General features: G+C 37.5%; 1 protein-coding gene across 4 annotated transcripts in view; it reads right to left on the bottom strand.

Moving 5' to 3' along the window:
* The window catches only part of NUBPL (NUBP iron-sulfur cluster assembly factor, mitochondrial), a 237151-nt gene extending 218704 nt beyond the window's left edge, over positions 1 to 18447 (bottom strand). For all 4 annotated transcript variants that reach the window (XR_015723103.1, XM_087859100.1, XM_045802595.2 and 1 more), the window contains exons 1-3: positions 18305 to 18447; positions 17592 to 17739; positions 13453 to 13487 (exon numbers count right to left, since the gene is read on the bottom strand). Coding sequence is in view for 3 of the 4 variants with exons in the window: in XM_087859100.1 (XP_087715226.1) it covers positions 13453 to 13487; positions 17592 to 17739; positions 18305 to 18412 (291 nt within the window). In the remaining variant the exon portion in view is untranslated. The remainder of the gene's footprint in view (positions 1 to 13452; positions 13488 to 17591; positions 17740 to 18304) is intronic.
* Positions 18448 to 20399: the final 1952 nt, after the last annotated feature.

Here is a 20399-nt window from a genome sequence, read left to right as displayed (position 1 = left end):
GGAATAATATGAAAAGTTAGAGAGGAAACTGAAAGGGTCAGAGAAAGAGGGAAGAATTAAGACAGAACAATGCCGTGAAAGCCAAACAAATACACAGGTGTCAGCACCTGTGGTCAGCAGTATCACATGCAGCAGAAAATCAAGTAGAATCAAGAGAAAGGGAACAAATATACTTGGCAGATAGCTGGTAACTAGGGGAGGAAATTCAATTGTACGGTGATAAGAAGTCAAATTACAAAGTTGAGAAATAAATGAGAATCAGGTAAACTGACAGAGCGGTGTAGACTACTCTCTCCAGTATGAGTATGGGTATAACAGGAAAGTAACAGAGGGCAGAATCTTGAGGGAAACGGGTAAAGATGATCTGCTGTTTTATTCACTAACTCAAAAAATACACATTTATATTTTTCAGTGTGTATGAGTAAAATGAGTAGATCTATAGAGCAAAAGGAAGGAATTAGTAAAGAGAAACAGAAGATAGATGACCAATAGGAATTTATGAATCAAACTCCTGGAAAAGGTAGGAAGTGAAGGATGAAGAGTCCAGATAAAAGTATCAGGTGTGATATCTCTTTCTCTGAGGCAGGAGGAGATAAGAGACCATAATGACTATATAAAGATACACTAGATAGAGGAAGAAAATAATAAATACATTACCAATGAAAAGTCCATTTTTCATGTGGAATGGGAGTGAAGAACCTGGAATGGAATAGAAGGCTTAAGAGCAGAAAAAGCCATCTGTGGTAAATGGGAAAGAAAAAAGGCTGGAAACAAGTAGCATCAAGTGATACAAAGATCCCTGCTCCGAATGGAAATGACAATCTCCCAGTCACTCAGGCTGTAAATTAACTAAGATGAGGACAGAGGCAGGGCTTTTTCAATTCTGCATCCCCACGCTAAGCAGGCCTTGAATAAATGGTTGATGAATGAATGAATGAACAAATCTATATATGAAGGAAAAAGAAAAAGTAGTTCATTACAAAACTATTCATTTTTCACTGTTTATAAAGCGATAATCCCTGATGTATGTATATGTGTAGATATCACAATTATCAAATATTTGCAAGAAGAGTCATCAATTATTATGAATAGCTCCATTTATCCCAAAACAAATTCTTTGTTTTAGTAAAGACTTTCGCTCTAAATGCAAATATATTTTCAGAGTCTCTTTCTCCTTGGTAAAAGTCAAAATTTATGAATTCAAATGCACTTACAAAACACACTTCTTGGGGCACCTGAGTGGCTCAGTCGTTAAGCGTCTGCCTTCAGCTCAGGGCGTGATCCCAGAGCCTGGGATCGAGCCCCGCATCGGGCACCCTGCTCCACTGGGAGCGTGCTTCTTTCTCTCCCACTTCCCCTGCTTGTGTTTCCTCTATCACTGGCTGTCTCTCTGTCAAATAAATAAATAAAATCTTAGAAAAAAAAAAACACCCCTTCTTACCAAGAATTATCTTTGAATTGAAGAACAAAAGGAAACAAAAAATGATAGTTTTGCAATTGTTCCTTCTGGATCTCTTGCCCCAGTTTCCCTTTAACTTTAAAATAATTATATTTAAAAACTAATAGAGTACCCTTCCTCCAAAATAGCTCACCATATATTGAAACAAAATATTTTTTATAAGCTATGTATCTGTTTCATTGACCACAAAACTATGATTTTAAAAAAACATTAAGAACAGGTCAATTTAAAATAGTGCAATTGCCTCACAACACTGGCACTAAAGAAAAGAGGACTATCTGTTCCAGTTCTTTGAAAAATGTCATTGGTATTTTTTTAATGTTTTTTTATTATATTATGTTAGTCACCATACAATACATCCCTGATTTCTGATGTAAAGTTCGATGATTCATTAGTTGCATATAACACCCAGTGCACCATGCAATGCATGCCCTCCTTACTACCCATCACCAGCCTATCCCATTCCCCCAACCACCTCCCCTCTGAAGCCCTCAGTTTGTTTCTCAGAGTCCATAGTCTCTCATGCTTCATTCCCCCTTCTGATTATCCCCCTTTTCTTTATCCCTTTCTTCCCCTACCGATCTTCCTAGTTCTTATGTTCCATAGATGAGAGAAATCATATAATTCTTTCTCTGTTTGACTTATTTCACTTAGCATTATCTCCTCCAGTGCCATCCATGTTGCAGCAAATGTTGAGAACTCGTTCTTTCTGATAGCTGAGTAATATTCCATTGTATATATGGATCACAACTTCTTAATCCAGTCATCTGTTGAAGGGCATCTCGCTTCCTTCCACGATTTAGCTATTGTGGACAATGCTGCTATGAACATCGGGGTGCATATGGCCCTTCTCTTCACTACGTCTGTATCTTTGGGGTAAATACCCAGTAGTGCAATGGCTGGGTCATAGGGTAGCTCAATTTTTAACTTTTTAAGGGACCTCCACAGAGTGGCTGTACCAACTTGCATTCCTACCAACAATGTAGGAGGGATCCCCTTTCTCCACATCCTCTCCAGCAATTGTTGTTCCTTGCCTTGCCAATTTTTGCCATTCTAACTGGCGTAAGGTGGTATCTTAGTGTGGTTTTGATTTGAATTTCCCTGATGGCTAATGATTTTGAACTTTTCATGTGTCTGTTAGCCATTTGTATGTCATCATTGGAAAAGTGTCTGTTCATATCTCCTGCCCGTTTTATGATTTATTTGTTTCTCGCGTATTGAGTTTGAGAAGTTCTTTGTAGATCTTGGATACCAGTCTTTTATCTGTAGTATCATTTGCAAATATATTCTCCCATTCTGTGGGCTGCCTCTTAGTTTTTTTGACTGCTTCCTTGGCTGTGCAGAAGCTTTTTATCTTGATGAAGTCCCACAAGTTCATTTTATCTTTTGTTTCTCTTGCCTTTGGAGATGTGTCATGAAAAAGGTTGCTTTGGCCAATGTCGTAGAGGTTGCTGCCTATGTTCTCCTCTAGGATTTTGATGGATTCCTGTCTCACATCAAGGTGTTTCATCCATTTGCAGTTTATCTTTGTGTATGGTGTGACAGAGTGGTCAAGTTTCATTCTTTTGCATGTAGCTGTCCAATTTTCCCAGCACCATTTATTGAAGAGACTGTCTTTTTTCCACCGGATGTTTTTTCCTGCTTTATCAAAGATTAGTTGCCCAAAGAGCCAAGGGTCCATTTCTGGGTTCTCTATTCTGTTCCATTGGTCTATGTGTCTGTTTTTGTGCCAGTACCATGCTGTCTTTGTGATCACAGCTTTGTAGTACAGCTCGAAATCCAGCATTGTGATGCCCCCAGCTTTGTTTTTCCTTTTCAACAGTTCCTTGGCGATTCGGGGCCTTTTCTGGTGCCATACAAATTTAAGGACTATTTGTTCCAGTTCTTTGAAAAATGTCATTGGTATTTTGATCGGGATGGCGTTGAAAGTATAGATTGCTCTGGGTAGCATGGACATTTTAACTATGTTAATTCTGCTGATCCATGAGCATGGAATATTTTTCCATCTTTTTGTGTCTTCTTCAATGTCTTTCAAGAATGACTTGTAGTTTCTAGAATACAGATCCTTTACGTCTCTGGTTAAGTTAATTCCAAGGTAACGTATGCTTTTTGGTGCTATTGTAAATGGGATGGATTCCCTAATTTCTCTTTCTTCAGTCTCATTATTCGTGTATAGAAATGCAACTGATTTCTGAGCACTGATTTTATATCCCGCCACATTACTGAATTGCTCTATAACTTCTAATAGTTTGGGAGTGGATTCTTTTGGATTTTCCACATAGAGTATCATGTCATCTGCGAAGAGAGACAGTCTGACTTCTTCTTTGCCGATTTGGATACCTTTTATCCCTTTTTGTTGTCTGACTGCTGTTGCAAGGACTTCTAGTACTATGTTGAATAATAGTGGCGAGAGTGGGCATCCTTGTCGTGTTCCTGATCTTAAGGGAAAGGCTTCCAGCTTTTCCCCATTGACAATGATATTTGCTGTAGGCTTTTCATAGATGGTTTTTATGAGATTGAGGAATGTACCCTCTATCCCTACACTCTGAAGGGTTTTAAGCAGGAAAGGATGCTGTATTTTGTCAAATGCTTTTTCTGCATCTATTGAGAGGATCATATGGTTCTTGACTCTTTTCTTGTTGATATGATATATCACACTGACCAATTTTCGAATGTTGAACCACCCTTGCATCCCAGGGATGAATCCCACTTGGTCATGATGGGTAATCCTTTTAATGTACTGTTGGATTCTATTAGCCAGGATCTTGTTGAGAATTTTGGCGTCCATGATCCAGCCACTGCACTACTGGGTATTTACCCCAAAGATACAGACGTAGTGAAGAGAAAGGCCATATGCACCCCAATGTTCATAGCAGCTCTGTCCACAATAGCTAAATCGTGGAAGGAACCGAGATGCCCTTCAACAGATGACTGGATTAAGAAGTTGTGGTCCATATATACAATGGAATATTACTCAGCTATCAGAAAGAACGAGTTCTCAACATTTGCTGCAACATGGACGGCACTGGAGGAGATAATGCTAAGTGAAATAAGTCAAGCAGAGAAAGACAACTAGCATATGATTTCTCTCATCTATGGAACATAAGAACTAGGAAGATCGGTAGGGGAAGAAAGGGATAAAGAAAGGGGGGTAATCAGAAGGGGGAATGAAGCATGAGAGACTATGGACTCTGAGAAACAAACTGAGGGCTTCAGAGGGGAGGTGGTTGGGGGAATGGGATAGGCTGGTGATGGGTAGTAAGGAGGGCACGTATTGCATGGTGCACTGGGTGTTATACGCAACTAATGAATCATCGAACTTTACATCAGAAACCAGGGATGTACTGTACGGTGACTAACATAATATAATAAAAAAAAACATTAAAAAAAAAAGAAGTTGTGGTCCATATATACAATGGAATATTATTCAGCTATCAAAAAGAACAATTTCTCAACATTTGCTGCAACATGGACGGCACTGGAGGAGGTAATGCTAAGTGAAATAAGTCAAGCAGAGAAAGACAATTATCATATGGTTTCTCTCATCTATGGAACATAAGAACTAGGAAGATCGGTAGGGGAAGAAAGGGATAAAGAAAGGGAGGGTAATCAGAAGGGGAAATGAAGCATGAGAGACTATGGACTCTGAGAAACAAACTGAGAGCTTCAGAAGGGGAGGGGGGTGGGGGAGTGGGATAGGCTGGTGATGGGTAGTAAGGAGGGCACGTATTGCATGGTGCACTGGTGTTATATGCAACTAATGAATCATCGAACTTTACATCAGAAACCAGGGATGTACTGTATGGTGACTAACATAATATAATAAAAAATATATTTAAAATAAAGAAAGAAAGAAAAAATAAAGAGAAGCCCCAACCTTACGGACTTTAAGTAGTATACATCAGGATTTCACCTATGTAATTGTGAGAATCACAATTTCATTCATATTTAATCCAAATACACGTCATAACTAATAATCCAGATTATAATAACATGTCCAGGTTGGCATGTGGAGTACTATAGTAGCTAATAAGAATAACTCTTATTAACTATGGACTATGAGAAACAAACTGAGGGCCTCAGAGGGGAGGGGGGTGGGGGAATGGGATAGGCCGGTGATGGGTAGTAAGGAGGGCACGTATTGCATGGTACACTGGGTGTTAGACGCAACTAATGAATCATCGAGCCTTACATCGGAAACCGGGGATGTACTGTATGGTGACTAACATAATATAATAAAAAATCATTAAATTAAATAAATAAATAAAGTAAGTAAATGAAAAAAAAAAGGAAAAAAAAAAGAATAACTCTTATTAGCATTTATTATGTGCCAGACACTGTGCTTCATGCTTTATATACATTATCTCCTTCAATACTTACAATGTTAGGAGATAGGTACAGGCAAAAGTCATACAGTTTCCAAGAGGTAGAGCCAGAAAGAAGCCCTATCAAAAAAGCTATACATGTAACTACTAACTGCTATATACGTAACTATTAAGGAAGAAAATCACAGTGTTTTAAGTGGTGGTATGTAACACATTCCATGATCGCTGAACTTTTCAAAAACCAAAACTAAATCTTGTACTAAAACTCTTAATTTTTCCTAACATGATCACAGAATTTCAAAGGCTTAAGATAATCTTAATTACATTTAAAGAACCACTAGTGATAATTTATGAAGAAGAAAAGTATGTCTGGAAAGAATAAGTGTAAAGATTTTATGAGATCATGGGGAAAATATATTAAGATAAACATCAATAGAAAAAAACAAAAAACACAAACTCTTTGAAGATAATACTGTTTCATTTTCCATCTCTATATTCAATTAAATCCTAATTAATGATTCATTCTAGCAATGGAAAATTAAAGTAAAAACCTAAAATAAGTTTTGTGAAAATAGTCAAGTAAGTTAAACACGTATCAGCTTTTATTTTGAAATATTACTTACAAAAAGCTTTTATTTAGCCACCCATACTAAAAAGTGATTTAGAACTTACTACGTATCAGCTGGTGTGCTAAGCTCTTCACATATATTATCCCATTTAAATTTTAATTATTTCATTTGCTCAGGAAAAAAAAAAGCCTAATTTAGCAGTGAACAAATTATAAACAACTTATCCAACACTTAGAATTTGCCACAGAAATGAAATATAAACGTGTGTGTGTGTGTGTGTGTGTGTGTATATTCATAACCACTCTTCATTTAATATGTTCCACAGTCATTACCAACATTTACCAAAAATCTACTATATACCATCAGTGGCCTAAGCACTGAGGATTAAAAAAAAGAGGAATAGAAAAAATTGAAGAAAAAGACCAATGCCACTGCCCCTAAAAGGTTCACAGACTAGCATAGGAGACAAACAAGTAAACAAACTCTTTTAAAGTAATATAGAAAGTGTTAGTCCTTTCCTCAAAACATCACAGCAGAGAAAATAGAGAACAGGGATCACCTCACGGAAGATACACAATAAAGCAGCAGCATTAAGGAATGAAATGAGAGGACACAATCTAGAGAACTTTAAGTGGCAGAGGCGGCAGGAACAGGTGACTAATCTGAAGTGGGCAGGAACCAACTAATCCTACAGGACAAAGACAGTTATAGGGAAAAAAGAGTTTGGTTTTACACACACTGAGTTTGAATGCCTGCATTCAAGTAGATGTCTACAGAGACAACTAGCCAGACAGGTCTGGTACCCAGGAGATCTGGGCTGGTGATGAATTTAGAATCAAAGTCACATGAGTATTAACTGGAGCAAGGGGGGAAATGAGATTAGCAGATAAAGAGTATAAAATGAGAAGAGGGTTAAGTGGAATCATAAAATGCACCGTCTTTTAAGAAGAAAAAAAAAACAGTGAATAGCCCACTAAGCCACAAAAAGTCCTCTCGTCCCACACCATTTCTCAAAAACAAAACAAAACAAAACTTTGCACTTAACATACCATGAAACCATTCTATATACTCAACTCATCCATGCAGCAAACATTTATTGTGCATTTCCAAAGTCATAAAGCACTATGCTAGCTGCTAAGGGTAGCCAAGGATGAACACAACACAACCTTTAATCGTAAGAATCTAGCTAAGATCAGAGCAGTTGAGCAAGTAGGTTAAAAGCACAGGATCTAGGCTGGCATTAAATCTTGGTTCTGCCATTTACTTCCTCAGCAACCCTGGGCAAAATTACTCAGCCTTCAGATACTTCTGCTTCCTATCTACAAAGGGGATCATAATAGTATCTATTGCCATATGGTTGCTATGAAACATAAATGAGTTAAGAACCTTGTCATGAGGAACAGTGCTTGACAATTAATAAATACCCAATAAACATTAGTTATATCATTTGTTATTATAAAAATTACCAGAATGATTGCATGAGCACAATAATCATACAAATAAATAGTGCTACTGGATTTTCCAAGATGGAAAAAGAGAGGAATTCAGGGAGAACTTCACTGAGCTGCCCCTCAGGGCAAAGCTGGCTCATACAGTGCCTCTGTGTGAATGAGAATGCAGCCTGCAGGGGTGTCTGGCTGGCTCTGTAGATACAACATGTGACTCTTGATCCTGGGGTTGTGAGTTCAAGCCCCAAGCTGGGTCTTGAGCTTACTTAAAAAATAAAAAATAAAACAAACACACAAACAAACAAAGAATGCAGCCTGCAATTGTACAAGAAGAGGGTAGTCTGGATTTCTGTCATCACTCAACCTCCTTGACAAGTACCCTTGTGCATGATATAACCAGCCCAGCCATAAATGGCATTGTGGAAGACAAGGCATGTAAACTAAAGGAAGGTGAAGAGAATACTCCAGTAGAAATGTACAAGAAAGGCTGTAATGCTAGCAAAAACATAGTATATCCAAGCCCCAATTGGCAACTTCAAGTAACCCAGATTGGCCAGATCACAAAGACCATTCAGAAGATAAGCTGAACACAAACCTGTAAAGGCAAATGGAAGCCAGATGCTTGAGGATCTTGAATATCAGCAAAGGCATTCAGTAGTGATGCAAAGCAGAGGAGTGATGTAATTCCAATAATGCAGTAAGAGTAATCAGGTATTATGTACTGAATGGATTTGAGCACAAGCAGGTAATGGATTAGACCACTGCCGTGGTCTACTAACCTGAGTTCCTCAAAGGCAGGGACCATATGTCTCGTTCATTTCTATATCCTCCAAAGTGCTTAGGATAGGATAGGCAAACTGGAATATAGATGAATAAATGAGCCAAATAGTAATGTAAGCCTTAGTTAGAGTGGGAATAGTGACAATAGAAAAATACATATTGGAAAAATATCGTAGAGACAGAAACAAGGGTATTTGCTGACTGAAGAAATGTGGCAAGGATAGGGCAGAATCAATAAAGACTGTAAAACTGATAAATACTATGACATTGCAGTACAGGTTTCTGTGAGAACCAAATACAATTATGTGCATGAAAATGCTCTGTGGGGGGCGGGGGGGGGGGAAGACTGCTTTTCTCTGGAATAAAAGCTACTCATCCTGGAAGGATACACTACTATATTTGACCTTGAATATAACTCATCATTTTAAGACATTTATCTTCCTTTTGTGTTCATGAGATTATAAAACTTTTAGGAATACACAATGCGTCTACTCTGTTACGAAGCACGATAAAACCTGAACTGTTGTCTTAATTAGCACTTTCTCACTCACAGAAGAAACAATTATTGAACCTAATTCATCTATACATCACCAAAATAACAGACACACACACACAAATACACAGAAATATATACACACTTATATAAATACATATACACATACACAACACTGTTTTACGAATGTAGTCTTAGGCTGTGAACTCCCACAGCACATTTATTTTTCTTTATATTCCCAGGGTGTCTGGCAATGAGTGTTATAGGTATTCAAATATTTGTTGGACTAAAATGAACTGAACTGACAGGAATCTCACACAGCTTTTCAATGATTTCCGGTGGTCTTTATGTTTCCCTCTCCCAGTCTCAGTGCTCCTCTCACTGTTTATGAAATTTACACTGTAAAGGAATGAGATCCACAATATGGTTAAGATAGAAAAAAGGGGACACCTGGGTGGTTCAGTCAGTTAAGTACCAGACTCTTGAGTTCAGCTCACGTCATGACCTCAGTGTTATCTGAGCCCCGCATCAGGCTCGTCATTGGGTGTGGAGCCTGCTTAAGATTCTCTCTCTGTCCCTCCCCACACCCTGCCCCTAAAAAAAAAGACTGAAAAAAGAAAATCAAAAAGTATGATTGTCAATATATATGATCTGTAGCATGCCAGGAAATGTTTAACAAGTGGCTCAGGGTGGGGTGGGGTGTCTGATTTTTCAATATTTGCCAATTTCCATGGTTTAAATACTCCCACCATGGCCTGTTTCATGGTAACAACATGATATCAACTAGTTCCTAAACTCCTGAAAATTTAACAATTGGCCCTCAAAAACAAGTATGAGCCAGCTCCAACAAATCACTGGATGCAATATTTAGATGCATAGCACACATGATTTCAAACTCTGCTCTGCAACGCTACCTTCTACATCCCTAAAGGAAAGTACAAAAGACAAGAAAAGGGAAAATCCACACCCTATTCCCATAAGGCCTTTACCTCAATCTATAAAGTAGTCTTCTTTTAAAATGGGCATCCAACCCAGCCCAGAAATTCCTTTGCCTAGGCTAGTGACATCTGATATTTTCTGATCATGCACTACAATCAGTAAAAAATGTTTAAGCATATATCCCAAATATATGTTAATATATTTGTTTATAAATTATAATGCAACTACTATATATACTAATATAGTATAAATTATAAAGCATACATAAAAAACATAAATTTTAGGGGCGCCTGGGTGGCTCAGTCGTTAAGCGTCTGCCTTCGGCCCAGGGCGTGATCCCAGGTTCCTGGGATCGAGCCCCGCATGGGGCTCCCTGCTCCGCTGGGAGCCTGCTTCTCTCCCACTCCGCCTGCTTGTGTTCCCTCTCTCGCTGTCTGTGTCTCTCTCTGTCAAATAAATAAATAAAATCTTTAAAAAACAAACAAATTTTAAAAGATAAAAATTAATACAAATGAAAAAGAAAAATTTCCCTCCTACATCCCAGTGGACTATCTTACACACACCCCTGGGATTTACACAATCTAGTTTAGGGATTACTAAGGTCAATATCAAAAGTAAAATGAAGAGCTTCCTGGCCCTGTTTCCCTTTCCTGGACCTGGATCTTCCCATTCCAATGCTAAAAAAGGGCAAGCACCAACCCATGGAAAAGAAAGGAGGTAAAAGTTAACACGGTCTTGAACAAAATTGGCCTAGAGAAAAGCAAATCAGAGACCCCTTTTATAATACAAACTCCACAGAATTAAGATTCCCTGGGAATGAATCACTGGAGAGGCTCCAAAGACACCATCCTAACTGGAGTTTTTAACCCCATAAAGTGACATACCCTGGCCATTTACATCAACTCAGGCAAACAGAAGGGCTGGAAGGAACCATGAGTTTCCCCCTAAGGACCAAACATGTCCTACAAATAAATGTAATAAAATCTTAAGTTGGGAAATATAGACTACAAAACTATGCCAGATACATATAAATCAAACAGAACAGATATAGCTCTTCTTTTCTGTATGCAAGCTGTCCTCTGGCAGAGCACAGTTTAAGCCAAACATGCTAGTCCCTAATCAAAAACACTAACTTTGCTTAAAAAAAAAAAATCAAGAAATGAAAAACAAAAAACACCTTCGTCAAGATCACAGAATACTAAAGACCTTCCTAAGGAAGATTTTACACATATGTTTAAAAACACTTAAGGATACTAAAGGCTTCTGAAGAAAGGAGCCAAGGAAAGTGTCACTGCTTTTCCTTTCTTGTTGCCAATTTCCCTGTCATACATATAAAGCACTAAAGATGAATCTGCCTTCAACCCTGCTCCCTGAAAGAAGAAAAAAAAAAAAACAAACCACAGAAACAGAAAAAAAAATCTGAGCTACCATCTCACCAAGACTAGCAATATTTGGGGCACCTGGGTGGCTCAGTCAGTTGTGTCTGCCTTCGGCTCAGGTCATGATCCCAGGGTCCTGGGATCAAGCTCCAGGCTGGGCTCTCTGATCAGCGGGGAGCCTGCTTCTCCCTCTCCCTCTGCCTGCCGCTCCCCCTGCTTGTGAGTTCTATCAAATAAATTTAAACATCTTTAAAAAAACATCTTTTTTTAAAAAAAGATTAGCAATATTTAACATGAAGGAATCAACCCCCCCTTTACTCTTTTCATCCTTTGATCCCTTATTACACAGTTGCTTCACACTGACTTTAGACTCAAAGCTTTGGCCGAAATGATAACCAACTTAAAAGATCCCCACACCTACAAATTATCTACCTTCCCATCCTTTGAATCTTCCCTGTTTCCTCCCTTCTTTAAGGAAGATGGGTCCCTTTTCCGGGGTAACTAAGTGCCCTAATAAAAATTATTTGTAAAAATGTATTACTGGCTCTTACTTCAATAACATTGCCTAAACACACATGATTATCTCTCTTCTCTCCAAATTCCCACTGAAACAACAAGAGAAAAAACAGTTTAAAACTACATTTAAAAACATAACCACACTAGAAAACAAAAAAGGATGCCATTAGCAGATAAGAGTTTCCACAAACTCTAGATCCATGATTCTCAAACATTAGCATGCGTCAAAATCATCTAGAGGGCTGGTTAAAACACGGATTCCAGCTAATTTAGCACTGTATGTTAAATACACTTCAATAATAAATCAAATTAAATCAAATCAAATTAAAAATAGGTTGTACAGAAAACACACACAGACTGCAGGATTCCACCCTCATGGATTCTGATTCATCAGGTTTAGGATGGGCTCAAGATTTTTTATGTCTAACAAGTTCCCAGGTGATGATGATTCTGCTGGCCGGAGGACCACATTATAAGAACCACCATGCTAAGTAAAGATTACTAAAAGGAACAATTTTTTAATTAATTTTAATTAGCATCCTCAGAAAGATTCAAACGAATGATACAGCCATTGTTTTTCCAGTATTTGTAAAATAAGAAAGAGTTCTGGAAACCTGGAAAAAATATAATTTCTGAATTTAAAAATAAAAATCAGAAGAGCTAAGTAACAACTAAAACCCAACAAAGCAATGTGGAGAATAGTCTAAGACATCTTCCAAAACATACAGCAAAAGACAAAGAGATGGAGAATATGAGAGGAAAAATTAACAAGCATAAAGGGTTAATATCTATCTAATAGATTTCTGGAGACAGAACAAACACACCCCTTAAGTAATCAAGGAAAATATTTCAAACCTTGATACCGCCTGGCTCATTTCCAACCAGGTAAAAAATTTTAAAGTCATCAATTGGACACATATTTGTGACATTTCTAAACTTAAAAGACATAAAGAAAACTCTAAAAGCTTCGAGGGGAAAAACACAGGTTATCACAAAGAAATATGAATCAGACTAGCATCAATTTCATTAGCATAAGAGAGGAAAAAGGAATGTTGTTTACAAGGTTCAGAGATGCAATTATTTTGAACCTGGAATTCTACATCTAGTCAAATTAAAGTCAAATCAAATACGAAGGCAAATAAAGACATCTTTGGAAATTTAAGAACTAAGAAAATTGACTTCCCATCCATATTTATTTCCTACTTCTACTGTGAGAAATTATCACAGTAAGTCCAAAATGGGTTTCAACGAGCTAAAATTAAGGTGTTGGCAGAATTACATATCTTTTGGAAGCTCTAAAGAAGAATCCATTTCCTTTCCTTCTCTACCTTCTAAACACTGCCTGAATTCTTTGACCCTTTCCATTTTCATCATTATCATTAGATGTATTCAGTACTTATGGCAGATTTTATAGTTCCTTAAAGAAATGCAAGGGACTACAGCTATACTATAAAGCCCCTGACAGAGTAAATGAAAAATACGCTCTTTATCGTTTCCTTAAAAAACATTTTAATCAATTAATATTTTTATTAATAAACACCTACCGAATCATTCGCTGCTAGAGCAAGAGCAAGGTTCACTGTAAGAAACAAAAAAGTAATTAAATTTAGTAACTTTCCTTCTGCTAAAATTCAGATTGCCTTCTAATATTTTCAATGTCAAAACCAAAGCACAGAATTTTTTAATTTATCTCCTTTACTTATAAAATACAAAGACATGGAGAGAATATGGAAAGTAAAAAAGATGAAAAAGACAGTAACATTCCATCATAAGCAACAGATGCCTGCCCTACAATTATTATTTTAAATGATTCGTTTTTATAATCTGTTATAATTTTGTTTAAATAACCTACTTAGTTTTTAAAAAACAATGTTACTGGTAAATACAGTTCAATTATTTTCAAAAACATTTTGCAGAAAAAGTATATATCTTTTAATAAATAAAAATGTATATGATCCTATTGCCTTTTAAAAATAAATGCTGATAATGTAGGAATTCCAAATACCTAACTCACAAATACCCCTGTATGAAAGGCTGGACCACAGTGTAGAGGAAAGGAAAGAGGGTCACACGTAAGGCAGTAAAACACATTCCCAAAACTGTCTATTGCTAGTGCATCCCAAAAACATAAAGGAAAGTAGTCCCAACCACCTTGAGCCCAGCAACAGAGATATGCTACATCTGAGATGAAGACAGGTTTGAAGGTAACAAATTTCCAAAACTGATAAACAGACTTTCAGACTGTGAATCACATCTCTTTAATAGAACAATGCTATAAATGATGCTGAGATTATTTCCTTTAAAGTAGTTAAGAGCATAAATTTCCAAGGCAGACCTGGTTCACATCCTAGTTCTACCACCGTCTATTATATAACCTTGAGTAGGATATTTTACCCCTGAATCTATTTTCCTCCTCTATGAAATGAGGATAATTCCTATTTCATAACTGTTGTGAGAATTAAATGAAATACTGATATAAAGTACTTAGCCTAGGACATGGCACTTGACAAATTAATTTTTATAAATTATCAAATAATTCTGAATTTCAAGTACATCATAGGTTAAACAATCTAACTCTTAAGCAGAAACTTTTAGAGAATACTTCATTTCAGTGTCAGGGTCTTCTCCCATTTATACAAAGAATCATAGAGCATGTTTGTATTAACCATGTATCATCATTCTAACTGAAAAAATTTCTAGCATACATATTCAAATGGGAAGAATTCTGAGATAGTTTGGAATATATATACAGTTCCAAACATATATATCTCTATAGATATATATGTAGATATATAGATATATAGATATGGGAAAGAAATAAAATACCAACAGAATTACATAGAAACAACTTATTTTTAAGGCTTATGTATGCAGATAGAGCTGTTAGGTAAAAGTAAAGACCAGTTCTTTGGGGCAGATGATTTAATGCTAACAAAGAAAAAAAGTAAGGAAAGGGCATTTACTGAAACACCTGCTATGTGTCACAACTGTGTATTTTCTCATATATTTTCCTATTTAAATGCTGTCACATTCCATGGCAATAGATGATCTGCTAGCCAAAACCAAAAACAATGTTTTAAACAAGTACTAGCCTACAGACCCAACAAATAATATTGCATAAAACCCGAAGAACTTAGGGATATATCATGAAAATATTTTCCATCTTTAACCAGTCCAAGTAATCACACAGCATGCAAAGGAATTCAAATTACTGAAAACAAATATATGTACTCTGAATTTTCAAAAAACAAGGAGAGGTGGATTCTAGAACCGAAGACTAAAAGCTTCTAAATATTAAATAGATGGATTGTAGGCCCTTAGGAAAAAAAGTAAAAATGTATAGCACATAGAATTAATTCATTAGAAATAATCACTAATCATTTTTTAGTAATAATACAGTATCTATCAAACTAATAATATTAGAGGTCTATTATAACTATAATACTTGGTAAATCTTATTTTCTTCAAAACAACTGAAAATCTCTTCCACAATTACCTTCAGGTCAAAATGAGAAGAAAATTAAGCTAGTAAACTATATAGTTGGATTTGTAGCTGGTTGTACAACCATAAAACTGCTATACTGGGAAATTACTAAAAATGGCCTTTCAAGTGAAGACAAAAGATCTTTAGTCACAGAACTCTATACCAGCCCTTCTCATTTCAAAATGTCATTGATTTCAATGGAACTGAAGAATTTTAAGGTACATATATCCACCAACTTTAGGTTAAGAGTCTGAAAAAAAATTGCAATTTAAAAGATCTTGTCAATCTAGAACTGTACCAAAATCGACAAATAAAATATAACAGTCATTTTCTAAAAATCACCTGCAAAAAGGATATATTGGCTAAGACCTGAATTAGCCACCATTCCTATTGAAATGACTGAAAATTAAATAGAAGGCAACAATAAGATAAGAGTGTTTTATGACTCCAGGAGCGCGTAGGTGGTGCAGTCAGTTAAGCGAACGGCTTGATTTGGCTCAGGTTGTGATTTCAGGGTTGTGAGATTGAGCCCTAAATTGGGCTCTGCACTCAGTGAAGAGTCTGCTTGAGATGCTCTTTCCCTCTGCCCCTCCTGTTCCTGCTGTCTCCCTCTCTCTTTAAAATAAATATATCTTTTTTAAAAAGAGGGGGGTGTTTTAGGACTCCAAATTAATTATACAAGTTACCTCTGTTGTGCAGGATTAGAAAAAGAGAAGTCATTACCCTTTAACATTATTACACTGGAATAAGAAATTTCTGGGGCGCCTGGGTAGCTCAGCTGGTTAGGCTCTTGATTTCCACTGGGGTCATGATCTCAGGGCCCTGGGACAGAGCCTGGCATCAGGCTCCACACTCAGCAGGGAATCTGCTTGAGGATACTCTCTCTTCCTCCCTCTGCCCCTCCTCCTGCTCGTTCCCTCTCTCTCTCTCAAATAAATAAATCTTTTTAAAAAATTAAAAGTTTCGGGGCGCCTGGGTGGCACAGCGGTTAAGCGTCTGCCTTCGGCTCAGGGCATGATCCCGGCGTTCTGGGATCGAGCCCCACGTCAGGCTCTCCCGCTATGAGCCTGCTTCTTCCTCTCCCACTCCCCCTGCTTGTGTTCCCTCTCTCGCTGGCTGTCTCTATCTCTGTCAAATAAATAAATAAAATCTTTAAAAAAAAAAATTAAAAGTTTCTTTTGAAAAACTTTGGGAATATCTGCTTATTAGTCTTGGATGGTAACTCTTCTATTTCTGGTGGCATTTCTCCTACGAATCTGAAAGCAGCATTTCAGTCACAATGAAATCTATAATCAATTAAAAAGAGCCACCAAAAACAAATTCTCTGCTCCAGTATTATTAATATAAAAGATATAAGATTAGATGCTATTTTAAACAATTAAAACAATGTTAAACCTTTACAAGTATTTTCAAATATTAGATCAATGCTGATTTTATAAATGTTGAAAATCATATTATGGTTAAATGAAAAAAGGTCACAATAATGTAAAAAGTCTCATTGCAACTGTGTAGCTATATGTACATTGATAGACTGGAAGAGAACATCAAAGAAAGAAATAATTTAGTGTTAAAGTTACTAAACATTTAAAAAATAATAACAGCAACCAAATATTGAGCACTTACTATGTAGAAGACACTGCTCTAAGTGGTTAGCTTGTTTAATTTACACAGCCACCCTATGAAAAAGGTTATCGTCATTGCCATTTTACAGTTAAGTAAACTGAAGATCTGATGGGCAATCTGACCACCTTTTCCTTAATTAAGGAGTCAAAGACCTGGCTAGGTACCTAGTTTTTTCAAACTGCTAATCTAAGTTCCTAATCACTACCAACTCCTGATACTACGGAATCAGCTATTAGCAATTTCACAAATCACTCTTTAAAAATCAAAACTAGGGGCGCCTGGGTGGCACAGCGGTTAAGCGTCTGCCTTCGGCTCAGGGCGTGATCCCGGCGTTGTGGGATCGAGCCCCACATCAGGCTCTTCCGCTGTGAGCCTGCTTCTTCCTCTCCCACTCCCCCTGCTTGTGTTCCCTCTCTCACTGGCTGTTTCTATCTCTGTCAAATAAATAAATAAAATCTTTAAAAAAAAATAAATAAAAATAAAAAAATAAAAATAAAAATCAAAACTATAATTTCAATGCTGTGCACTTGCCAGTTGGCATAAATTCCTAATTGAGATCAGAATATCCTATAATACCTGCTGTAGTAGACTTTCCAACTCCACCTTTTCCAGAAGCCACAACTATAACTTGCTTTACACCTTCTATTGGTTTCTGCTTTGGAAGTCCTCGGGACATGATTTGTGTTCTTCTTTGTTTTAAGGTCTCACTGTCAGCGCCAGATAACTTAAAAAAAAAAAAAAAGTTTTAAAATAACCCATCTCTATTATCATGCTGTTAAAGTAAAAATTCGGAGTTTGTAAGAGGGCTTTCTTTTCTAGGTTAATTCTGCTGATCTCCATGTGTTAGGTCTTTTGTATTATCTACCTACTGCTACAGATCACAGTCATGGAAATACACTGTTTAAGCTGAAATTTATCTGACAGGATACGCAGACGTTAAATATGGAAAGTAAATAAACTGCCTCTTTACGGAGTTAAATCCTCTACGTGTTTCCTTCTCTTTAACCTATTTTCTAAATAAACTAAGAGAAAACAATGCACAAGTCACACATCCATGTTCTAGACATCTGTTTCACGTCCCGCCACGCCTCGGCCTGGTCCTTTTGGGGGCCTGCTTGGAAAGTAGAGACGTCCAGCCAATTGGGGGTCTCACTTTGCCGCCGAGTTGGCGGGGACCCGTTAAGGTCTGAGGCGAGTCCTCAGCAAGAGGTTATGCTAGGGCACCTGCGGCCCTGCCGCCCTAGCATCTCCGTCTCTCCCGCCTCCCCCTGTCCAGCAGCACCACGAACCTGGCGCCGACAAACCAACACTCGGCTTCCCCCAAGCGGGACACTGGCCCCGCCACCACCCCGAAGCGATACCCCGCCAAAAAGCAACAAACGCAGCCAACACCCCATGGCGCTGAACACCGCTTTAAGCCCAGCCCGGAAACCGTCGCGGCCGGCGTGGGGTGATGACGTCACGTAGTAACGCTCGGCTTCCTCTCCCTAGAGACAAGGCGTCCTTGGGTTTCTTCAGCCGGGGATGCGGGGGAGAACCCAGCTTGTTAATGCAGTCTCGTTCGTAGCCAGATACAAATATTTTACAGAGTTTAACCAAATGTTTGTGAAGCGTTTTTCACATACCTCATCTATTTGGTCCTCACAGTAGGTAGATAGGAGACTCTTACTAGTATTCTCTTTTGAATAGTAAGAAATGAGACTCAACAAAGTTTAGAGACTTGACCTGACCGAAAAGAAGCAGGAAATGGTAAGACTTGAAAATGACTCCGGGTTCTCACTGCACAGAATATGGTAAACATTCCCACTGTTAAGGATTTTACCTTCCCCCATTCCCCCCTACGTGATCTACAGTAATAGTATGTGTTTATATTTACTGCTGTGTTGCTTACAATTTCCTGAAAGAGAAGTCAGATGCTTTGCTGTGCTCAGAAAAGTTCAGCTAAATCAGAAAGCAGTAGGCATCAGCTGTGAGGACAGCTAGAGGGGTTGTGCAGAGGTAAGAAATGAACTGGTAAGAACTTCAAAGAATCTTCAAGGCTTGCAGATAGAATGTGAGGTGCAGGATGGTACAGAGATGAGGATGGAAGTTGGCAAAGATGAAGAGTGCATAGATCATAAGAGACTTTATATATCATTTAAAGGAATTTGGACTTTATCCTAAGGGAAACACAGGAGGATTTAAAGTGAGAAAATAGCATAATTAGATTTGTGTTTTAGAAATCCTACTGATTGCCAGGTTTAAAAAAAACGGTTGGGAGAGGTGTGACCAGATTTAGGGAGACAGGAGGTTATTGTAGTAATCCAAGAGAAATGTTTGCTTATAAAATAGATAATACCTACTTGTAGGGTTGTTGCAAGGTTAAATTTAAAATAATGTATGTAAAAAATAAATAAATAATAAAATAATGCATGTAGAATACCTATCACAAAGTACACATATTCAATATGTTAGCTGTTGTGACGCTTACTGTTTATGTACAGGTTTACAAGATAGGCAACTAGATAAATGGTACTGACATTGTCTGAGAGAGAACATAAAGGGAGGAACAAGTAATATCAATGTTTGTAGAATGAATAAATCGTTAATTTGATTTACCTGTCAGCAGAATAGGGTATCAGGAGAGGTGTGGAGATGTCCATTATTTCTTCTCCAACAACCACTGCCACAAACACACACACACACCCATGCTCCCTTCTCAAAAGAATATTCTCCCTTTGCTCCTAAGAATTTCTAAGTCATTTGACCCCATCCTATGGTCACTAATTGGGTTAAAGATAGACACACAAACAAAATTGGACCAATTAGATTTCTTCTCCAGAAAACTTTAAAACAAGAGATGTTACTCAATCTTAGTTTGCATTTTAACTGGTAAGGCTAAAGTGACTAATTTCTTCTTTGTGCACAGAGAAGCAGAAAAAGTTAATGCCAAGAGAGAAGAATAAAGCAGACCATTAGAGATCTGTCTGCAGAGAGAGGGGAGAACAATTGCACTGATTCATAACAGCTTTCCTATTCCTGGTTCTAGTCCATAGTGAGATTCAAGCTATACTTCCTATTCATAGATCCATGAGATAGAACTAAAGCCATCCAATAAATTCTCTTTCTGCCTTGGCCTAATTTGGATGTGTTTCTGTGTACTTATGACTATGGTATGTTTTGTAATATTTATCAAGACTTTCCCCCCCTATAATTCCTTGTACCTCATATAGCCCTTCCCCATTTGGTAAACTATGTGGCATAGTTTTATGATACATAAAAATATTACAGAAAAGAAGTTGTTTTCTTGGTTTTCAATTTTGAAAATTGGGGCCTTTAAGGAGAATGGGGACAGCTCTGGCAAAGACAATACATTTGGGAGAACTACATCATATAAAAACATGG

This window comes from Ursus americanus, chromosome 35, assembly GCF_024610735.1.
Source record: "Ursus americanus isolate L20-20 chromosome 35, mUrsAme1.1.p, whole genome shotgun sequence".
NCBI classification, from domain to species: domain Eukaryota; kingdom Metazoa; phylum Chordata; class Mammalia; order Carnivora; family Ursidae; genus Ursus; species Ursus americanus.
This window is presented reverse-complemented; position numbering and strand designations above follow the sequence as displayed.